At 41.3% G+C, this 18,810-nt stretch overlaps 1 protein-coding gene across 1 annotated transcript in view; it reads right to left on the bottom strand.

The window, feature by feature from the left end:
• The window catches only part of LOC124616223 (zwei Ig domain protein zig-8-like), a 254,680-nt gene that overhangs the window by 73,280 nt on the left and 162,590 nt on the right, over positions 1-18,810 (bottom strand). The window contains exon 5 of the mRNA XM_047144526.1: positions 4,373-4,481. Within this exon, the coding sequence (XP_047000482.1) occupies positions 4,373-4,481 (109 nt within the window). The remainder of the gene's footprint in view (positions 1-4,372; positions 4,482-18,810) is intronic.

Genomic DNA, 18,810 nt, shown 5'->3' with positions numbered 1-18,810 from the left:
GTGGTAGGTGCTGGAGGTTGTATTGGAGTAGAGAGGAAGTGGGCCAGGGGGGTAGGGGGAGGGATGGAGTCTATGGGTGATGAAAAAGGAAAGACGCGGAATGGGGATAAGGTCATTGAGGGTCCTTGTGGGGGGGGGGGCAGCAGGCGGATATGGAAGATGTTGCTGAGTGCATGGCGTTCTAGGATTTGGATAGAATCTGGGAGGGGTGAACATCTAAGTGATGCGGGATAGACAAAGGATGTGGTGGATCATGGAATTATAGGTGTGAAGGATGGTAAAAATATGTCTGACAGGAGTATCAAGAGGTGGATTCTATTGTTGGTTTTGTGTTGGATCATGAGGATATGGGGAGTTGAGGTGAAGTGACAGTCAACTGTGAGGCAAAGTTATGTTAGGGTAGGAGTGAAGTGGATAGGATGACCACAAATGGTTTGGTAAAAATCTTGGAGTTGGAAGGAGCCAGTGATGCAGGCTATGATGATTGCCTGGGTCTTTGAGGGGATAGTACGAAGGAACCACTGGTTGCACCAAGTGGTGAACTGCTCAGGGTAGGTTTGGAGGGCATGTTGGGACCTTTGGAGGTTATATGGTGCTAATAGCAAATACGGGAGGTAGAACTGTGGATAGTGCCATAAGAGAGACGATTGGAGAGGAAGGAAGCAACGAGATGGACAAAATTGATGGGGAGAGCATAGGTCAGGAATTAGAAGAGGGGCCTGGGATGCCAGGCATGGTCGTAGGCATTCTGAGATTGAGGGAAACAAAGATGGTGGAGCGATGGGAGTTAAGTTGGAGGGAAAGGAGATTCGTAAGGTTGAAGATTTGGAGGGATGAAAGCCTCACAGGGTGAGGGGAAATAGGTAGCGCTCATTAAGGTGGTGATGAATGTGGTGGGAGAGGATGGAGTGGAAGACTTTACAGAACAAGGAGGTGAGGCTGATGGGATGATACGAAGGGGTGTTAGAGGGGGTTTGTTTGGTTTAGGGAACAGCAGGACACAAGAAGTCTTCCACAGGTCACGGTAAAAGCCAGTGGAGAGGAGGATGCAGTACAGTCTAGCAAGGGCAGCCAAGAAGGGTAGGAGGGATTGCTTGAGGTGGCAGTATGTGACACCATCATGATCATTTTGAGTGGAGGACGAGTGTGATGTCAGGACTGGTGGTGGGAATGTCGCTGTAATAGCTGATGGTGTAGGAGTGTATTCGAGTGAAAGGTGGGGAGGAAGGAGTGGTAGAGCCTGCTGGATTCACAAAGAAGAAGGACAGCCTGTGGAGGAAGAGTAGAGTGGTGAGGGCAGATGAGTTTGGTACGAACAAGGGCCTCCACAGCATCAGTGATGATTTGTTATAGGAAGTAAGAGACATGACTGATGTCAATTGGATGCCAAAAGGTAAGGCACTTGTTTATGACCTATGAGGCAATGGGTTCCCGGTAGGTATCCCAGTTGGCACAGTGGTAATCATGGATGCACTTCAGAGGTGCAGCAGGGTGGGGGGGGGGGGTTGGTCTCTTGGGGAGGCGCAGGCAGAGGAGATGGTGAAAAGGATGGGGAGTTGGTCACTACCAATGAGACCAATGACATTTGCAGCGATACGACCAAGGAGGTTGGGGGAAGCAAGGATAACATCTGTGGGGGAGTTTCTTTCAGGATAGGTGTGTTGTGAGAGAAGAACAAGGTCACCATGGAGGATGTAAGGGAACTTATGCCTTCACCAAAGGATGGCAGGGTCACCGCTGTCGATGTTGAGGTCAGCAGCAATGACATAGGTGGAGAAGGTGTGGTCAACGTGGGAAATGAAGTCGTAGGGTAAAGGAGCTGTGCAACAGATATAGTGGCATAGGTGATGATGAGGGAGGGAAATAGTGGCTGAGGAGAAGGTGTTCAGTTGGGTCATGGAGCAGCGGTTTTGGCCAGACAGGGAGATGCTAGAGGTGACTAATATGGACCCCACCTCAGGCGAGGTGTAGATGATTGTTGGTGCGGTGAAGGAGATAGGGAGAGTTTAGGACAACATGGTGAGGATGGAGGAAGGTTTCATTAAGGATGAAGGTGTTGACAGAGTGCTGAGAGAGATATATATGAAGAGGTATTCGTTGGCAGGGAGAGACCGACTGTTTAGTTAGAGGAGACAAAACTGTTGATGCACAAGAAGGTGGGAGGGGAGGAAAGCAATGGGGGAGGAGAGAGGGGCTTAAACGACAGTGTCTAGGTGGGTGAAGGTAAAGTGGGCCTCATTGTGGGAGTAGGCAGCGTAAGTATTCAAATGGAAAATGGAGCATGCAGCAAGAGAAATCTGATGGAGAGTGTGTGGGCATTGGAATGGCTGGATGTTTTCTGGACGATGGTCAGGAACTGGTTGATGTCTTCCACCATAGGGGGAGGGCGGATTGAATTGTTGGGGTGTATGGGCTGGTCAGTAGGGCGAACTGGGACAGTAAGCTCAGTTTAGGTGGGTGGGTGTTCGGCTTTGCATATGGAGGTGTAGATGGGGTGTGGTTCGTTGCAGGTGTTGAAGGAATAAGGAGAGGCGAAGTTAGGACACTGTATAAGGAAAAATTGGAAATTTGTGTTAAGGTCTTTTGAGATCAAGCTGCTAGGTTATCAGTCCCTAAATTTACGCACTATGTAACTAACTTATGCAAAGTACAATTACACACACCCATTCCCTAGGGAAGACTACAACCTCTGATGGGCAACCTCTGATGGGCGAGCCGTGCAGTGTAGAAGGAAGTGGGTGGCTTTCCAATGGGGACGGGTGGGGGGGGGGTCTTGCAGTTTTGTGTGACAGTACAATTAGTTTTTATTTCTAATAAAATTAGTCAGTCCCTATAGGGATATACGATACCATATAGGGTGTCCCAGGAGGATTAGTCAGTATTGAGTGATGACTGTAACGTTCAGTCGAAGCAATAATAGATAGTAATATGGAATCCAGAACGCATACCTTAAGAGCTGTGAGCACTTCTTCATCTTCGATACTGTGAAACAAAGCGCTTCTACTGCACATTCTCCGCTTTCCACATTTTGCGAGATGGGAGCATGGACCAATACAAGAAAAAATGTTTCTAGTTAACATCGACTCCAAAGTGCATACATTAAGAGCTAATAGCACTTTTTCGTGTTTGCCACTGTGAAACACATCACTTTTATCAAGCAATTGCCCATAGTTCTTAATATATTCGTGTTTACTAGACCATTTTGTTCTGAACGACCGTTCCTGTCATATTCCCGAATACTGAGCCGTTCATCCTTCGTCACACTGTATAATAAGTGCAAGAAAAAGGAGTAACAAGAATGGACGGCTAAAAGGAAAATGTTTGAATTACAAAGGATGCTTGCAACGATGAAGTATTTACTGTACAATCTTGGTGTCTCAGAAACAAAGAAGTAAATAAAAAGTATGTTCAGAAGTAGAATTAAAGTTCGGAATGATGGATATCAGTGAGAAAAATTATGACGATAATACTATTCCCAGAGCAAATGAGAAAGGGTTACAGATGCTGCTGAATGGGATGAAGACACTACACGACAGAGAATGGAGGTTAAGGGTAAGCGAAACAAAGGTGATAGTATTAAGAGTTAAGATATAATGGGAATGAGATTACAGTGATGTCATAAAACTGGGGAACTCTTAGTAAACGAAGAGACTCAACTCTTCTTTCTAGTATGTGTATGGCTGAGAGAACAAACACCATGGTGGATCATAACAACCACGAAGAATGAATTTTCAATTATTTACAAACATCAGATGTGTACGGAATGTTAAGAGAAATAAAAGGGGAGAGATGAAATTGTGTGGTCGACATGGATTCGAACCCAGCATCTCTTGCTTAGTAGGCAGGCGCTTCAAGCCCTAAGCCAGCGAGGAGACACGAATCGACTCGGCTGCGGGGACGTATCTCGAGCAACCCCCCAGCAGATCCACATTCTCAGCTTACTCTGCACACTACTAGTGCTCCATGCCCATTACTCTCAATGCTCGTGGCAAGACCTGTTTCCACTTGGGTTCGAGCGCATGTGTACGTCCGCACAGAAATGTTCTTTGACTTGTGATTGGGGTAATTATATGTGTGTACTTTCGGACACGTCTGACAGAACAAACACCATACTAATCTCACATAGTTTGTTGGATATATTAACAGGAACTCAGAAAACTGTCAATTTTTCTAAAATATTTAAGATCTGTGGATGTTTCCGATATGCTTGAAAGTAACTAGATCAGGATACTCTGCTAATGGATTACAGATGTCCATAGTAGTGTCACACACTCAGTATACAGTAAAAGATGGGTATAGATTTTTCTTGTCATGTAAGACGAATCTGACAACTTAATTACCTCTTCCACTTTTTAAAAAAGCAGACACCTACCCACTACTCTGAGGTCGATGAAGATAGACGTGGGCGGATGTGACGACACTTGGCATTCGTACAGACCAGCATCGCGCTGCTGCACATACTTGATCTGCAGCGTCCAGTCCTGAGAACAGAGAAGGGCGAGAAAAAAATTAAAACTCTTTTGCGGGTCGTTCTTTATACATTTTTACTTTAATCGTTATATCATGAGATGCTTCCAGCAATGTTGTAGAAACGTTGGTATGACACACATCTATAAAAGCAAGCACAGTGGAGGCAATGTAAATGTTCACCTAATGTACACAGTAGCAAATTTGAGACTATATTTCATTTGCATCAATTACTGATCTTAATAACATCAGTTTCATGTTCGCCACTGTTGTTAGTACACACAGTTATGTCTGTGTGGTTGGGTACTGGCTTATCACATGGCTGATTGAACGGGTTGATGCTCACAGTCTCTCTTTCTCCCTCTCTCTCTCGAGGAGGAGGAGGAGGAGGAGGAAGAGGAGGAGGATAAGTTTACTGTTTAACGTTCCGTTGACAGCATGGTCATTAGCGACGGAGCACAAGCTCGTATTGAGCATTTTCCTTAGGCGATTTAGGGAAATCACGGGAAACCTAAATCAGAATGGCTGGATACGGTTTTGAACGAACGTCCCCCCGGAATGCGAGTGTGTACGTAAAGGTGGACAGAGAGATGAGCATCAAAACTGGTAATGCAAGATATCTGTTCACATGTATTTTTTATTGAGCTGAACACTCAACAAACGTTAGTGTTTCCTAAAGGAAGGAAACCGTTTGCTCTTCACAAGCTTTCTATAAGTACTGAATTTTGTAGAAGTTACATTATAAAATTTATTCAATGAGTATGTCAGAAGCATACTGGTATAGGTGAAGAAATATATCTTCCGTAACAGGCCTGTACCAAAATCAAGTAGTAATGATATGACACTGAAGAAAAGTCCCGAAAGGGTACGTCTGAAGAACAAGATTTTATAGAATTGAAACGTCGCCATCCCAAATCCTGGGAAGAAGATTCAAATGGCTCTGAACACTATGGGACATAACATCTGAGGTCATCAGTCCCCTAGAACTTAGAACTACTTAAACCTAACTAACCTAAGGACATAACACTCATCCATGCCAGAGGCAGGATTCTAACCTGTGACCGTAGCAGTCGCGTGGTTCCTGACTCAAGTGGCCAGAACCGCTCGCCCTCAGCGGCCGGCTGGGAAGAAGAAATGAAAAGCGTTTCAAAAGTGTTTCTATCGCAGAAAATTAAAAACGAAGTAATATTTGAGAACATTTTTCGTGGTGGTTTCGGTTTCGGTCAGAATGTGACGATCTTTAGACGGTGGTAGGCGATGGCAGTGAGCGGAGCAGGTTTTGTGACTCTGTGAACGTCATACGTTCATCTCGAGTAGTTCGATATAATGGAACGCACTTGAGCTACCTTTTTTTCTGAATACATCGTACTTTTTAAGATTAATACCGATTAATTCAATCAGCTAAGGGAAAAGAAAGTTTAAATTATTATTTGTACCGAGAATATGATTATAAACAGCTGGAGAATATGACGGTTAGTTGAGCAACAAACGAACTAACCAGAGTGGTAAAAGTTTCTGCAACGTTCTTCTAACTTCAGTACAATTTCCAAAACTACGGTTTCGACGAGTAACCCATTGAACATGTAGAGGCTACCATCGGTCTGCCACTTGTTGAGTACCATACTGACTTAAAAACCTTTTGTTGCTTGCTGCACTAGTACACATATTTCACGAAGAAATATTACATAACAACATCCGGCATCATACTTTGATCCCATGCCACGACTTAATAGTGACTTTTACTGGAGCGCATGGAGCTTCACTTCTAATCAGACACTCATAATCAGACACAAAGCGCTATTTAGAAAACTTTGTCATACTGTCTTGTTGCTCTTAGGTGTGCGAGCTTTCTTTTAGAAATGTCTTGGCTCAAACTCGTCTAGGGGATGAGCCGCACGTGTCACGTTAATCGCCCTAAATTGGACACATGTGCCCCTTTGGTTAAATTGTCTGGCTGATGGCAAGTTAGGGAAATGCAAAGTTAACATAACATATAATAACAGTAATAATAACATCGGGAATTACATTAACGACCCATAAACGACGTAGGCCACACAGTTGCGATTTGGTTGGAATAATGTTTATTCAGAAAACAAACTAATAGTGAAAGAGGTCTTATTTAGAGTTGCTGTGACACTCGAGTGCATATCTATTTGATACCGTTCGATGATTCACAGTCTCATCGCTAAACGCAAGTCCAGTACTGCGCCTCCTTAACTACACGAAAAGTTAGAGTTCACACCAGGCGCGCGGCTGCTCATCACTCAGAGACTAAGTCCCACGATACCACACAACGCGATGTTTTCTAATTCGTTTCACTTCCTACCTACCGAAAGACTGAACGTTCGCTTTCACGTCTCCTCCAGCATTGTCCCTCTGCTCGTCCCAGGCCGCGCTACCCGCGCGCCTGACATTCTCGCTCACCTGACTAGTACAGTTCCCTTTCCTGAAGCCGTCCATTTGATTTGCTGCAGCTTATTCTACATTATTGTACATTTTAACATATTTAAATAATCAAAGCTTGACCACTTTCGTGTCCTAAATAAAGTAAGAATAATATATATTACGTAAGAAACGTTAAATCCTTTTACATAAAACCAATACAATTTCCTTCTTAACTTTGAATGTCACGGCCAATAGCATTGCACCAATGTGCTTTCTGATAAATAAATAAAGAACAAAGGTAAGTATTAAGCACTAAACTTTACTACAAATATTCTATTACCTAATGATTAAATAAAGTGTGATGCTGTCATCGTTCGTTGTGTTTTGTGTGGAGGAAACGACGATCTAATGCTTAAGTGATAATACTGATAGTTTAAAGTCACTATATATTTTAAACAAATAAAGTTACCAAGTTGATATTTGCCACATCTGTCATTTTAACGATGCGCTTCCACATGCCATGTTGATCGTTAAGATCTACCACAGCGTTCAGATTTTAGCATTCAGGTCTTTGTTAGAAAACTTGTTAACTTCAATTTAACAGTAAATCCTAAACTACTGTATACATGATCAATATACAAGTTTTATTGGAATCGCAATGAAAATTTATGGAGAACGACAGATTAAAATTACTGTCGCTTGATTCCCTGCATTACCACAGAATTAAGTCGTTTTCATAAATGTTCCCCTTTATGGCCGATCTTAGGTCCGCCATATTTAACACTGCTACGTCTCCTCGGCCACAAACGGATTCCACTGGGTTTCCCTATGCCGTAGGTTGTCGTTTGTCTCACTCGCACACTACAGCACTTAGGCCTCAATAGACAATAGATGCCTGTGAGTTTCCCCATCTCGTGGTGAATCTGCACCCTTTGTGATACGCGGTCCTGGACGACAGGGCTCGTTTCAGAATTCCTGTAGTCGGACTCTTTCGGCCATATACTTAAATTAGAGCGCAATGCTCGTCGACTCAGAGGTGTTATAAACTGCGTGTGACTCATGTGTTCACTTTTGTCCTTCTTGGTCGTTTCATTTTAACACGTTAGTGTTTCAATAAAGGTGTCAGTATTTTTTAACGGAAGTATTTTTCTGACTCTCGACCATTCTACTCGTACGAAAGTAGGAGAGGAATTTAAGATCAGTGCACACCCTGGTGCTGAGTGAAATGTCATTTTGGAAACAAACACCTAGCCGGTGGCTACGCTTCTTCTCCAATAAATCGTTCCCATCAGGAGTGCTTGTGCCGGAAACTATGCAGAGAAGTTTCGTGAAGTCTGAAAAGTTCGAAAGAAATACTAGGAAAGTAGGTCTAAGAGAGCAGGTCACGGGCAGTTTCTACATAGGTAAGTCAGAAGAACACTTTCAGGCTATACGTAAACGTTCGTGGTTCAAGTTTCTGCATACCACAAAGCTATAATCGGCCATGAAATTTCAGACCAGTGCATATTCCGCAAGCGGAGTGAAAATTAATTCTATAATAGACGAAGCACGACGCGAAGGCGGCACATAAAACACTCAAACAAAGAAAGAAAAGTAATTACGTTAATGGGACGTAGTTCGATAGATGTGATGCACATAAACTGACAACTGAGCAAATAAGTAAGGTTTTGCTTCACCTCTGGCGCTTATGAAAGCAATTATTCGGTTAGGCATTGATTCATAGCGATGCTGTATGACCTCCTGCGAGATATCGCGCCACATTTTGTTCAATTCGTGCAGGAGATCGTTCAAAATCCCGAGCCTTGGAAGGCCCTATGAAAAATTCTCCAGACGTTTTTAATTGGGCAGGGATACTGCGATGTTGTTGGGTGAGGTAGAGTATTGCAAGCACGAAGACGAACAGTAGTAACTCTTGCCATGTACCCGCGTGCTTTATCTTGCGGAAATATAAGCCCAGGATGGCTCGCGATGAAGGGCATCAAAACGGGGCGGCGAATATCCTTGACATATCGCTGTGTTGTAAGGGTATCGTGGATAAAATCCAAATGCGTCTTCCAGTGAAATGGCTGTCTCTTCTGGTTGTAAAGCAGTATGGCGGCCGACATTCGGGTCATATATCATCGTTGCCTGAGACATCTCCAGACACGTCTCCTTTCGTTATCGGGCTTCATTTCGAAGCTGGATTCACCGTTGAAGATAATACCATTCGAGGCAATGAAATTCCAGGCCGAAAAAGTGTCTGGCGACACCCTGGACAGCGGTGGGATATCAGCCTCACTGCCGCCTGACATTCGGCCCGACATCTTAGAGTAATGGCCTGGGGTGTCATTTTCTTTCATTGGAGGAACCCATTGGTAGCCACCCGCGGTAATCTTCCAGGACAGCGATAGCTCGGCAATATTCCACGCCCTGTTTTGTTGCCCCTCATGGCAAGCCATCTTCGGCTTACATTTCAGAAAAATAATGCCCGCTTGCATACGGGGAAAGGTTCTGTTGCTTGTATTTGTGCTTTCCAAATCATACCTTGGCCAGCAAAATCGCCCGATTTCTCCTCAGTTGGGGAGATTAGGAGCGTTGTGGAAAAGGTCGTTCCCCCAGCTCGGGGTTTTATCTAACGCGCAGTCTGAACAGAATTTAACACAATATCCCTCAGAGGACATCGAACGACCCTATCAGTCAATGCCAAGTCTAATAACAGCTTGCATAAGAGACAGAGAAAAAAAGGCGTTACTGACGTGCACAAGATGTGTCGCTGTTTTTCTTGAATAAATCACACAATTTTTCAAAAGTTTTAATTATTTATTTGTGTGTATATGTACATTATATCTGTTGATATCCGTGTCATTTGAATAATTCTTTCGTGGTGAATAGCTTTTTACTTCTTAACGTGTACAATTATACGTCTGCGTGAACGGTTCTATTATGAGCATTATTCTGTTATTTGTTCCCAAGCAACTTCTATCTTAGGGAGTATACGACTATGGTCACAGCGAATGGGTTACGTGCCATCCTTGTCCAATAGTTCTCTCCATCTGCAGGGACCTAGCTGGCAGCGCCCTTTTAACGTGACGTGAGACCCTTCCCCTTTTTTTATAGGCCCAGCCTATTATAGCGTAATACGGGCGGCGGGAAGTTAAAAAGTCGCCTCCTTATCTGTGCAGGTCAGGAGCGGCGCGCGCGAAATCCCCCGTGATGGAGGGCTCGGCGGTGCGGAGCAGCACGCCGCGGCCGCCGCCACCGCCTTCGCCTTATGCGGGGCGCTGTTTGTCTGCGACGAGCCTGATGGATGGCAGCTAATGAAGCCCGGTCTACCCTGCTGCCAGGGGCTGCTACGCCGCTGAGCCGCCTTTGAGCGCGACGGCAGGCAACCCGCCACGCGTTCTCAGGCGCCCCCCTGCCTGACGTGCTCACACTGGCTGGTCCCACCTCGGCGACACACGACACTTACTCTATCTCTGAACCCAAGGCTTCAATAAATATTTAACCCCCGTGGCGCGCGAGTGTATTAACGTTACCAACTGAATACATGCTTTTTAATTACTTTCCATCCGTACAATCAGTTGCTGGCCCATGGTAGCTATCGCATTCCTCCACTACCACATTTATGCAATCTTAATCCTCTCTTCAGCCTAGATGACTTCGATATATCTACAAATTTGTCTCTTCCCAAACCGTTTAGTATGTCCTACGTGGATCTCAGATGAACCCCATACGCAGTAAAGGAACGCTGTCACACAATTACGCGTTTTGGAGTCAAATCGTTTTGGAGTCAAATTCCGTCTGGCTTCTCAGACAGAATTACTTTGCCAGAATGACCAAGAATGATTCAGGATTCATACTCATAGCAGTGGAAATTCAAAAACAAGACAACATGAATTTTTTACATGCGAAATTTCATCATTTTTTCACTTAATATTGGTTGCATTTTTTGCTACAGATACGCTTTATAAGTAAAAGAGATTCTTCCATGAATTTTGCTCAGCATATATAAACTTTACTAACAGGTGTATGAAACTGTAGAATTTTCCAAATCCATTATAAACTGTGATGCAAATTGAGATAAGTAACTATACAATTTTAGTTTTTTCTCAATAAGAAGTTTAAAATGTAACACCTGATTCATTTTTTCATTAATTGAATAATTTACAGAGTTTAATACACCTCTAGGTATGGTTTGTGTGCTTTGCAAAATTCATTGAAGGAACTCTCATACTTCTGAAGAAAACTGTGCCTATAGCAATAAACGCAGCCAATAGTAAGCGAAAAAATGTTGAAATATCATATGCAACAAACATTTCTTTCATGTTTTTGAACTTACACTGCAATGAGCGTGAATCCCGAATCCTTCCTGGTCATGCTCACAAGGTTTTATGAATTTATATGTAAAAGTATAGACACAGAAATTAAAATGTCCTGTGGTGCCTCCGCGGGTCCAAGTCGACCCGTTTGACGCCCTACCACGCTTAATATGCAAATATTGCCTGAATTATAATGGCATACACCGATAATAAGATGATAAAAGTATGACTCCCCGAAACCCGTAGCTAAGATCCGGTAAGGCACGAAATCTTGAAGATAATCATGAAACCGGCGGCGTGTCTACAATAGAAATAAGTTTGTAGCTCATAGTTACGTTGCACAGTTTTCATTTCCTTGCATGGTGGATGGTGGTCTTTTTTTGTGTTGGTTTTTATATGTTATGAAAAGTAGGAGTTACTATTATTCTGGCAGCTTCACAACTGAAACCTCATTTACGTCAGTGACACAGTTGTGGTACTTCTCGCAGTTAGCTTGCCCGACAAGATGGTTTTATAGTAAATGACACCTCCAACACTCTAGGTTGCACATCATATGCAGCTGCAATTATTGAATTATTGTTGCAGTTGCTTATTGGTAATCTTTTTTTTTTTTTTTTTTTTTTTGTGTAGGTGCTACGCTAAGGAATTTCTCTCAATTTCCATTAAGAAGGGATCCAAACAAAACTATTGATATCACCTTACTTCAGAATGATTATATGTTGGAAAAGCAGATCACTTTTGCTGTTTCAGAGGAAGAACCGCTAACTAAGAGAATCCTCCTATTTTTACATTTATTTTTGTCAAAATTAGGCAAATATTTAAGATATGGGCCGTTATAATTTAGAACAATGGCGTTGACCTCTGCACCAATATTCCGCTATAAAATTTGCATAATACATTTAAGTCATTCACTTCATTAATGTAGGATCTGTTACAGTAAAACAATAATGACTCTTTTATTATATTTGAACTTAATATTAGATGAAACTTGCACGTTTTCGTGCTTCGTCACAGAATGGCTTCTTACACTACCAAGAAACAAAACGAAAGTGAACGCGATCATTTTTCAAAAGGAACAGAGATTACAATAACATTCGCAGATCATACTAGTTGATTACATAGTCTTTGTGATTTTTCTGCTACAATATTTATTTCGTTACGACGTCAGTTTTATTATATTTGCGAACTTTTTTAACATTATTTTTTCACGTTATGTGGCGTACCACCACAGGTGCGGACTTGTATCGCTTACATGTTGTAAGGGGCAGTGAAAAGGAAACCGAACACCCGCCACAAGGGTACCACGGAATTGTTCCATTCAAATGTAATCATGAAACACGTTAATATATTTATCCCATGGGAGACGAGACGATCAATTTATGTTTCGTAGAACGATGTCGGCCGCTGAAGGATCCACCACCGCACCCGCTCTTGCACTTCCTTGTCCGAATGGAAGCGACGTCCACAAGTGTCTTTTCTCAGGTCGCTTAAGATTAGAAAATCACACGGCGAAAGATCCAGGCTGCACGAAAGATGTTGCAGTGTTTCCCTACCAAATCACTGAATCGTACCTTTCGTCCGATTGGCAGTCTGGAGGCAGATGCTATAGTGCAACGCGAGGATCCCGTCCGACAGCATTCCCGGTTGTTTTGACTTTATTGCACGTTGCAGTTTCTGCGAAGTGTCTTCATTGCGCTACGCAATGATTTTGATTCTGAGCTAGAAGAATTTCAGCGATTTGTACGGATATCACTTAAACAACCAGCACACACACCGAATCTTCTACTGTGTGCATTGCACGTCTTTCGTGACCTAAAGAAAGACATGCGTGGACGTCGGTTTCATTCTGACAAAGAGATGCAAGAGTGGGTCCAGTTGTGGATCCGTCAGCGGCCGTCCGCATTCTGCGAAACTTCAAATGATCGTTTCGCCTCACGATGGTATAAATCTCTTAACGCTAGTGATGATTACTTTTTAATGGATGTATTTCATGTTGCCGCTGTGGCGAGTGTTCGGTTGTATTTTGCTGATCGTCATACACTTTCTTACAAGTTAAATATATTCTTTTGGAGGAAACGAGTTTGTAGCCATAAATTGTAAAACGATTGAGTCTTATGTAGAGTCTCTTTGTCTATTGGAGGACCGTAAAAGACTCTCAAGACAGAAATCGATCGAAAAACAAAAACGAAGACGTAGAAGTTAAAAGCCAGTATGGTTCTTCAATTCCTATTATAGAACAGGACCTACCGTTTTGTGAATAAGAACATAGTTGTCGCCTGCTAGAAAGACTGATGCACTTCTGATGCTATCAAACAAGTGTTTTACAATTTATTCGACACAATTCCTAAAAGTTGCTCTAGGATAGGTTTTACACGCAAAAATATGTACGGAAAAGATCATTTTGGTGTTGCGATGAGACTTATCTGCATAAGCGCAGATCCCTTCTCAAACACACTGAACCGAAAATTCGCTTGCAACTTCTCCATTGTATCCTCTCTGGTCAGCAGGTGCAGTTGGCGGCTCCACTTATATGGACATCTTGCCCAGACAAAAAAATCGGACTAGGTATTTATTCTACCTATCAATTCTAACTCTTCTTCCCGTATTGCATCGTAAGTCATACCTCCGTCCTCTGTCTTACCCTATCCCTTTCACCTCCACACCATAACGCTGTCCAGCCCATGGCCTCAACTCCATTTCAGCCATCCAACCAATCACGTACCCCATCTCCAAAGTTACGTCTCGCCATATTGTCTGGTTTACACGTTCAACCTACACCCCAGTTGGATGCTTGTCATTCCTACAGAGTGTCATTCCAATGTAGGTCCTTCAACTTTCAATCACTGTACAGTGACTGATCTCCACCTCTCTAAGAAATTTTTACGTTTATTTATTCTTCTTATTTTTTATTCAAAACTGGAATGTGCAAAGACAAATTATTAAATTCATCAACGCAATTTATCTGTTTAATAATTTTCAGCTATATTCAAATACTGCACCGCATGAATTATTTTACGTCTCTTAAAACCTTTGGATGGAGAGGGGAATGCTTCCGCTTTAACCTAGTGGTTGAGAGAGATTAAGCAACAAGAAAGGTAAAAAACTCGTATATGTAATTTCCTCTCCCCACCATACGCAGCATGAGACGTACTCTGCTCCCTCGTTCATGCTACAAGTCATAGTCCTCCAGTGCTCCGAGATCTTGAGCTTTACGTGTGTAGTTGCCATTTAGTTTTTCGGTCTATCGTCTACGCTAGATATGCAACAACTGTCATCTCATGGTGAAATGCAAAGAAAGTCTGTGCAAATTTATTTCCTCTGATGACATTCTTACTGCTGTGTTCAGTTACGTGGACTCTACATAATTAGATCCTTTTATCCCTATCTTCTCTCTCTTTCAGTGAACCTTTTAACATTCTGACACCTTTTTAATCTAATTCCTTTGAATCTGCTACTTCCTGATCCACCGTTAACTTGACGAACATCTACAAACTGCTTCCCCATTAGATAATATAATTGGTAAAGCCATAACTGTATGTCTGGCTTTTTTCCCCAGTTATTATTTGTCAGGAGAAATAATAGAAAACCCGGTCTTTTGAAAATGAAGGGAACTGGGAGCTGCTGGAAAGAAAAACTATTGAAGGCTTGGGACACTGAAGCAGTTCCGATAGGCTGGAAGATGGTCTTAATTCACAAGAGAGGGGACAAAATAAATATAAATAATTATGGAACGATTGATTTAGTGCCTTTAGAATACAATAAATTAACAAAAGCTGATACAGATATGTTAAACTTTCAATTATGTTAGCAGAGTGGGTGTATCAAGATGGATTTAGAAGCAGCATAACCTACCCAGAGCAAATTTTAAACACAAACAAATAGGTATGTATATGAAAGTACCAAATAAAAGGATTGTGCTAGTATTTGTTGATTTCAAGAAGTGGACAGATAGATTCAATCCAAAAAACATTGACGGAATTTGCACTAGACAGGAAAAAAATACACTATTAAATGTTCAATTTCCTGCAACGACTTCTAATGCCTTCCTTATTGTATCACAAGTCAGACAAGGAGAGTGTTTGGCGCCATTGTAATTCAATTGTATCGTAAGAGAATGAATATAGAGATCAAGAAATTAGTATCTACATAAATCTGGATAGATCGAAAGAAACAACTAAATGGGTTAACTTTCGCAGACTACCGCACCGTAATAGATGGAACATTAGCGAATCCATATAAAAGACTAGAACTTCTGAATAAAACAGCTGAGAAGGCAGGTCTAAAATATAGTTTAAATAGTAGGAACACATTACCAGTGAAAGCAGCTCACCGAGAATTTTAAGAAACAAGTTTGACTACATTAAGAAAACAGCTATAAATATAAAAAAGTGAAAATGAGCAGTTAACATCAGAACTGAACGAATGAAGTTTTTCTGATAGTTTTAAGTATCAGAATTGTAATATAATTGCAAAACAAAAGGTCTTCTTTGTGTTGGACAAATTACGTTACCAAGATTAGAAAAGCTGCATTAGAAGATTAAGAAATAAAGGAAATAATATGCACATTCTGTCCTAAGATGAGAGATGACATATGGAGAAGCTGCTTCACTTTCTACTGGACGTCTAGAGAGAGAATGAAGCCATGAAAATAGTTGAACATAATGTGTGGGGACGCAGAGCAAAAAGGGACTAAGAACGAAACCAGGTTGAATAGATGACCTTACTCAACAGAGATAAATTCCGAGTACAATTTAGGAAATTCAGTGATTTTGAGGAAGAGAAACAAAAAAAAGAAAAAAGGAACAACATGGGTCACATTGTCACATGACACAGAAAGAGCTCGTTCCGATAAAATAACTTCGGAGAATGATGTAAGGAAAAAGACGTGAATAATTACCTTGAAGTAAGCGTTTAGTTGGACTGAAGCGTAGTAAGGAGAAGAAATAACTAGGAATGAAGCGGTACCTACAGAACTTCCATATGTACCAGCAACCTTATCAATGTCACCATATTCGGAGAGACGTACAATCTCGTCAATATCGCGTGCAAGTCACAAAATCAGCAACTATGTAATTGTAGTACCTTCTTTGAACAAAAGTTACACGCATATTACAATAAACATTAAAACTGAAAGCGTGCCATAGCTTTTTAATTTACAATGGCTGTTTTGGTTTAACTGATTCTCTTGTGACTACATACCCTAGAACAGGTAATTTCAATTACTTCTTCAGTTGTTTCCTGTCTATGGAGCTTGATCTGCAACGAATGCGTTTTTTTTTTCCTAAAATATAATCTAAGCGTTCCGTGTGAAACATTCTCATTCTCCCAGGGAAAGATTCTTTATTTTAGTTACAAATATAGAGTTGTTTAGCGATGTATTCTTATTTACGTCATACCCCTCTGTTCACATTTTCTTTCAGGTAGACGCTTCTGCTTAAGATGTAAGATTGTGCAAGATATTCAGAACGTTTATCTATGGCAGTCATAAAATTTTAACTGGACTGAAAATAATTTCCTACGACAAATGTTTTTAGGTGTAGAAAGAGATTAATTTAATGTGATATCGTGATCACTGACAGAGACAGAAATCCAAAAAAGCAAAGCACAGCTTTTGAAGTATGCCTCTTCGTTCGTCAAAATGAAACTTGTAACTTTCATTCCGCGAGAACATCTTTGTATTACTGTTTATTGAGCAAAACACCAGCAGCTAGCGAAGTAAAGCAGTACTATTGAAGAATTACAGTCTTTCGCTGGAATATACAGGGTTATTCAGCTAATTTGTTTACTTCAAATATTTCTGCAACCATGTGAGATATGTAATATTATTTTCACGCACACGAGATGGCAGAAACTTCTCACTAATCGCTGCACAGTCTCTTTTCATCATAGTGCCCCCTCCTCTTGCAGGTTGCAAAGCAAGCTCACTTGAGTTTTCGAGTTTCATTACAGAAATACCGGTATGAACGTAAATCTTTTACTATAGTAATTTATGCAGGTGGTATCATAATTCTAAAATTCTATGGATCAAATTAATAATATGTCTACATCGAATTAGTTTTCAAGATCATTTACAAAACAGCATAACGTCAATATAGGAGTATTTTTATTAGAACTATTAGAAATTTAATGTTTTTCTTACGTTTGTTTCTAGTTGCTGCTGTGCTGTCTAAATGTACTAAAATTGGGCTGGACGGCAACATAAACTTTAATGAGGGAGCTACTGCACTTGTTCTTACCTTGAGACCAACATTAAATGATGCAATCTGAAGCAATAAATCTAAATGAGTTACAGTGTTATGACTCAACGAAAGCATAATTTTTGAAAGAGACCTATGATACCTTTGCTCTTACAAATTTGCAATCGCACCGAACGTAAATTTAGAAAAGTAAGTGCGTGCACAATGATAACTTTCTTTTCAATAACGTATTTGTAGTAGTTAATAATAGCCCCATTTCAGTAATAAATTTTTGCACCATACCCTTCGTAATTACTTACTCCATAACTAGTATCAACAGTTGATTAAGGCATGGAATACAATGAAAATCGGTAGTTACCTGCTTAAAAAATTCAATCATTATTTGTTTAACGAAAGGTAGTAACAGAACCAGTAGTAAATCCAAAGTCTGCATTACATTATGAAACTGTCAGTGCCACGTTCTTGGTAGTGGCTTAGTTAATGAACTCATTGAGAGATTACCAATGCAGAACGTACGTCTGTGGGAAATTTATTCCGTAGCCTAGACTTTGACACTTGACATCTTTCCCAGATCCTAATGCTAGTACGTTTGTTCTCAGAGGAATGAAACAGAAATAAATGGCTGCAAAGTAAACAAAAATTACTGACAAAAATTAAGGTACATTAAGTATTCAGTGCTGGCAAAGATGCTGTAGCCTATTCTTGTGCACGACTGTCTCCATCAGTGATACAGACCTTTCCAGTATCGATTGGTTAAGTCGTCTCCCATTCATCGTAAAGTGCGATGCGTTGGAAATAATGACCCACTATCATCGAATATAAAGAGGATTTTTGATCTAAACTGCTAAGATACAAACCGCTTGTTCCTCTTAATATCCTAGATCAGTGGAAGACTCATTTACCACAAAACTGTCGATCAGATGCCCTTGAAAATACTTGCTCGTTTCAAGGTAGGAATTGCTTTGTTACTTTTTGGATGATAAGCGTATTGTGATATCGAGTTTTAGATCGATTTGTTGCGGTTAACGTCGCTACCTCTAAATAGTGGGCTCCTGGATTCGATTTCTGGCCGGGTCGACGATTATCTTCGTTTGGGGCGTGAGTGTTTCTACTGTCGTCATCATTTCGCCTAATCTTCATCGACAGGTAAGTCGCCGAAGTGACGTCTAACACAAGGACTTCCAGGTGGCCGGATGACACCTGATAGTATCTCCAGGCCAACAATGTCATACTACCATTATATTTAGGAACCTTCTTGCACTCATTATACTGCAAGGAGCAACAGAATGTGAGGATAGGAAAAGTAGATGATTTCTTATCTTGAAACATAGAAATATTGATCTCACAGTAGTATAACGAAACTCATGTTCCTTATTATGGAGTGTATTCGAAATCCGTTTCTGTATTCGTTATTTTCCTGTTAGGGTTTAGCTTAAAATGCGAAGCACAAACCTCTAGCAAGC

Source organism: Schistocerca americana, chromosome 5 (genome assembly GCF_021461395.2).
Source record: "Schistocerca americana isolate TAMUIC-IGC-003095 chromosome 5, iqSchAmer2.1, whole genome shotgun sequence".
Classification (NCBI taxonomy): Eukaryota; Metazoa; Arthropoda; class Insecta; order Orthoptera; family Acrididae; genus Schistocerca; species Schistocerca americana.
This window is presented reverse-complemented; position numbering and strand designations above follow the sequence as displayed.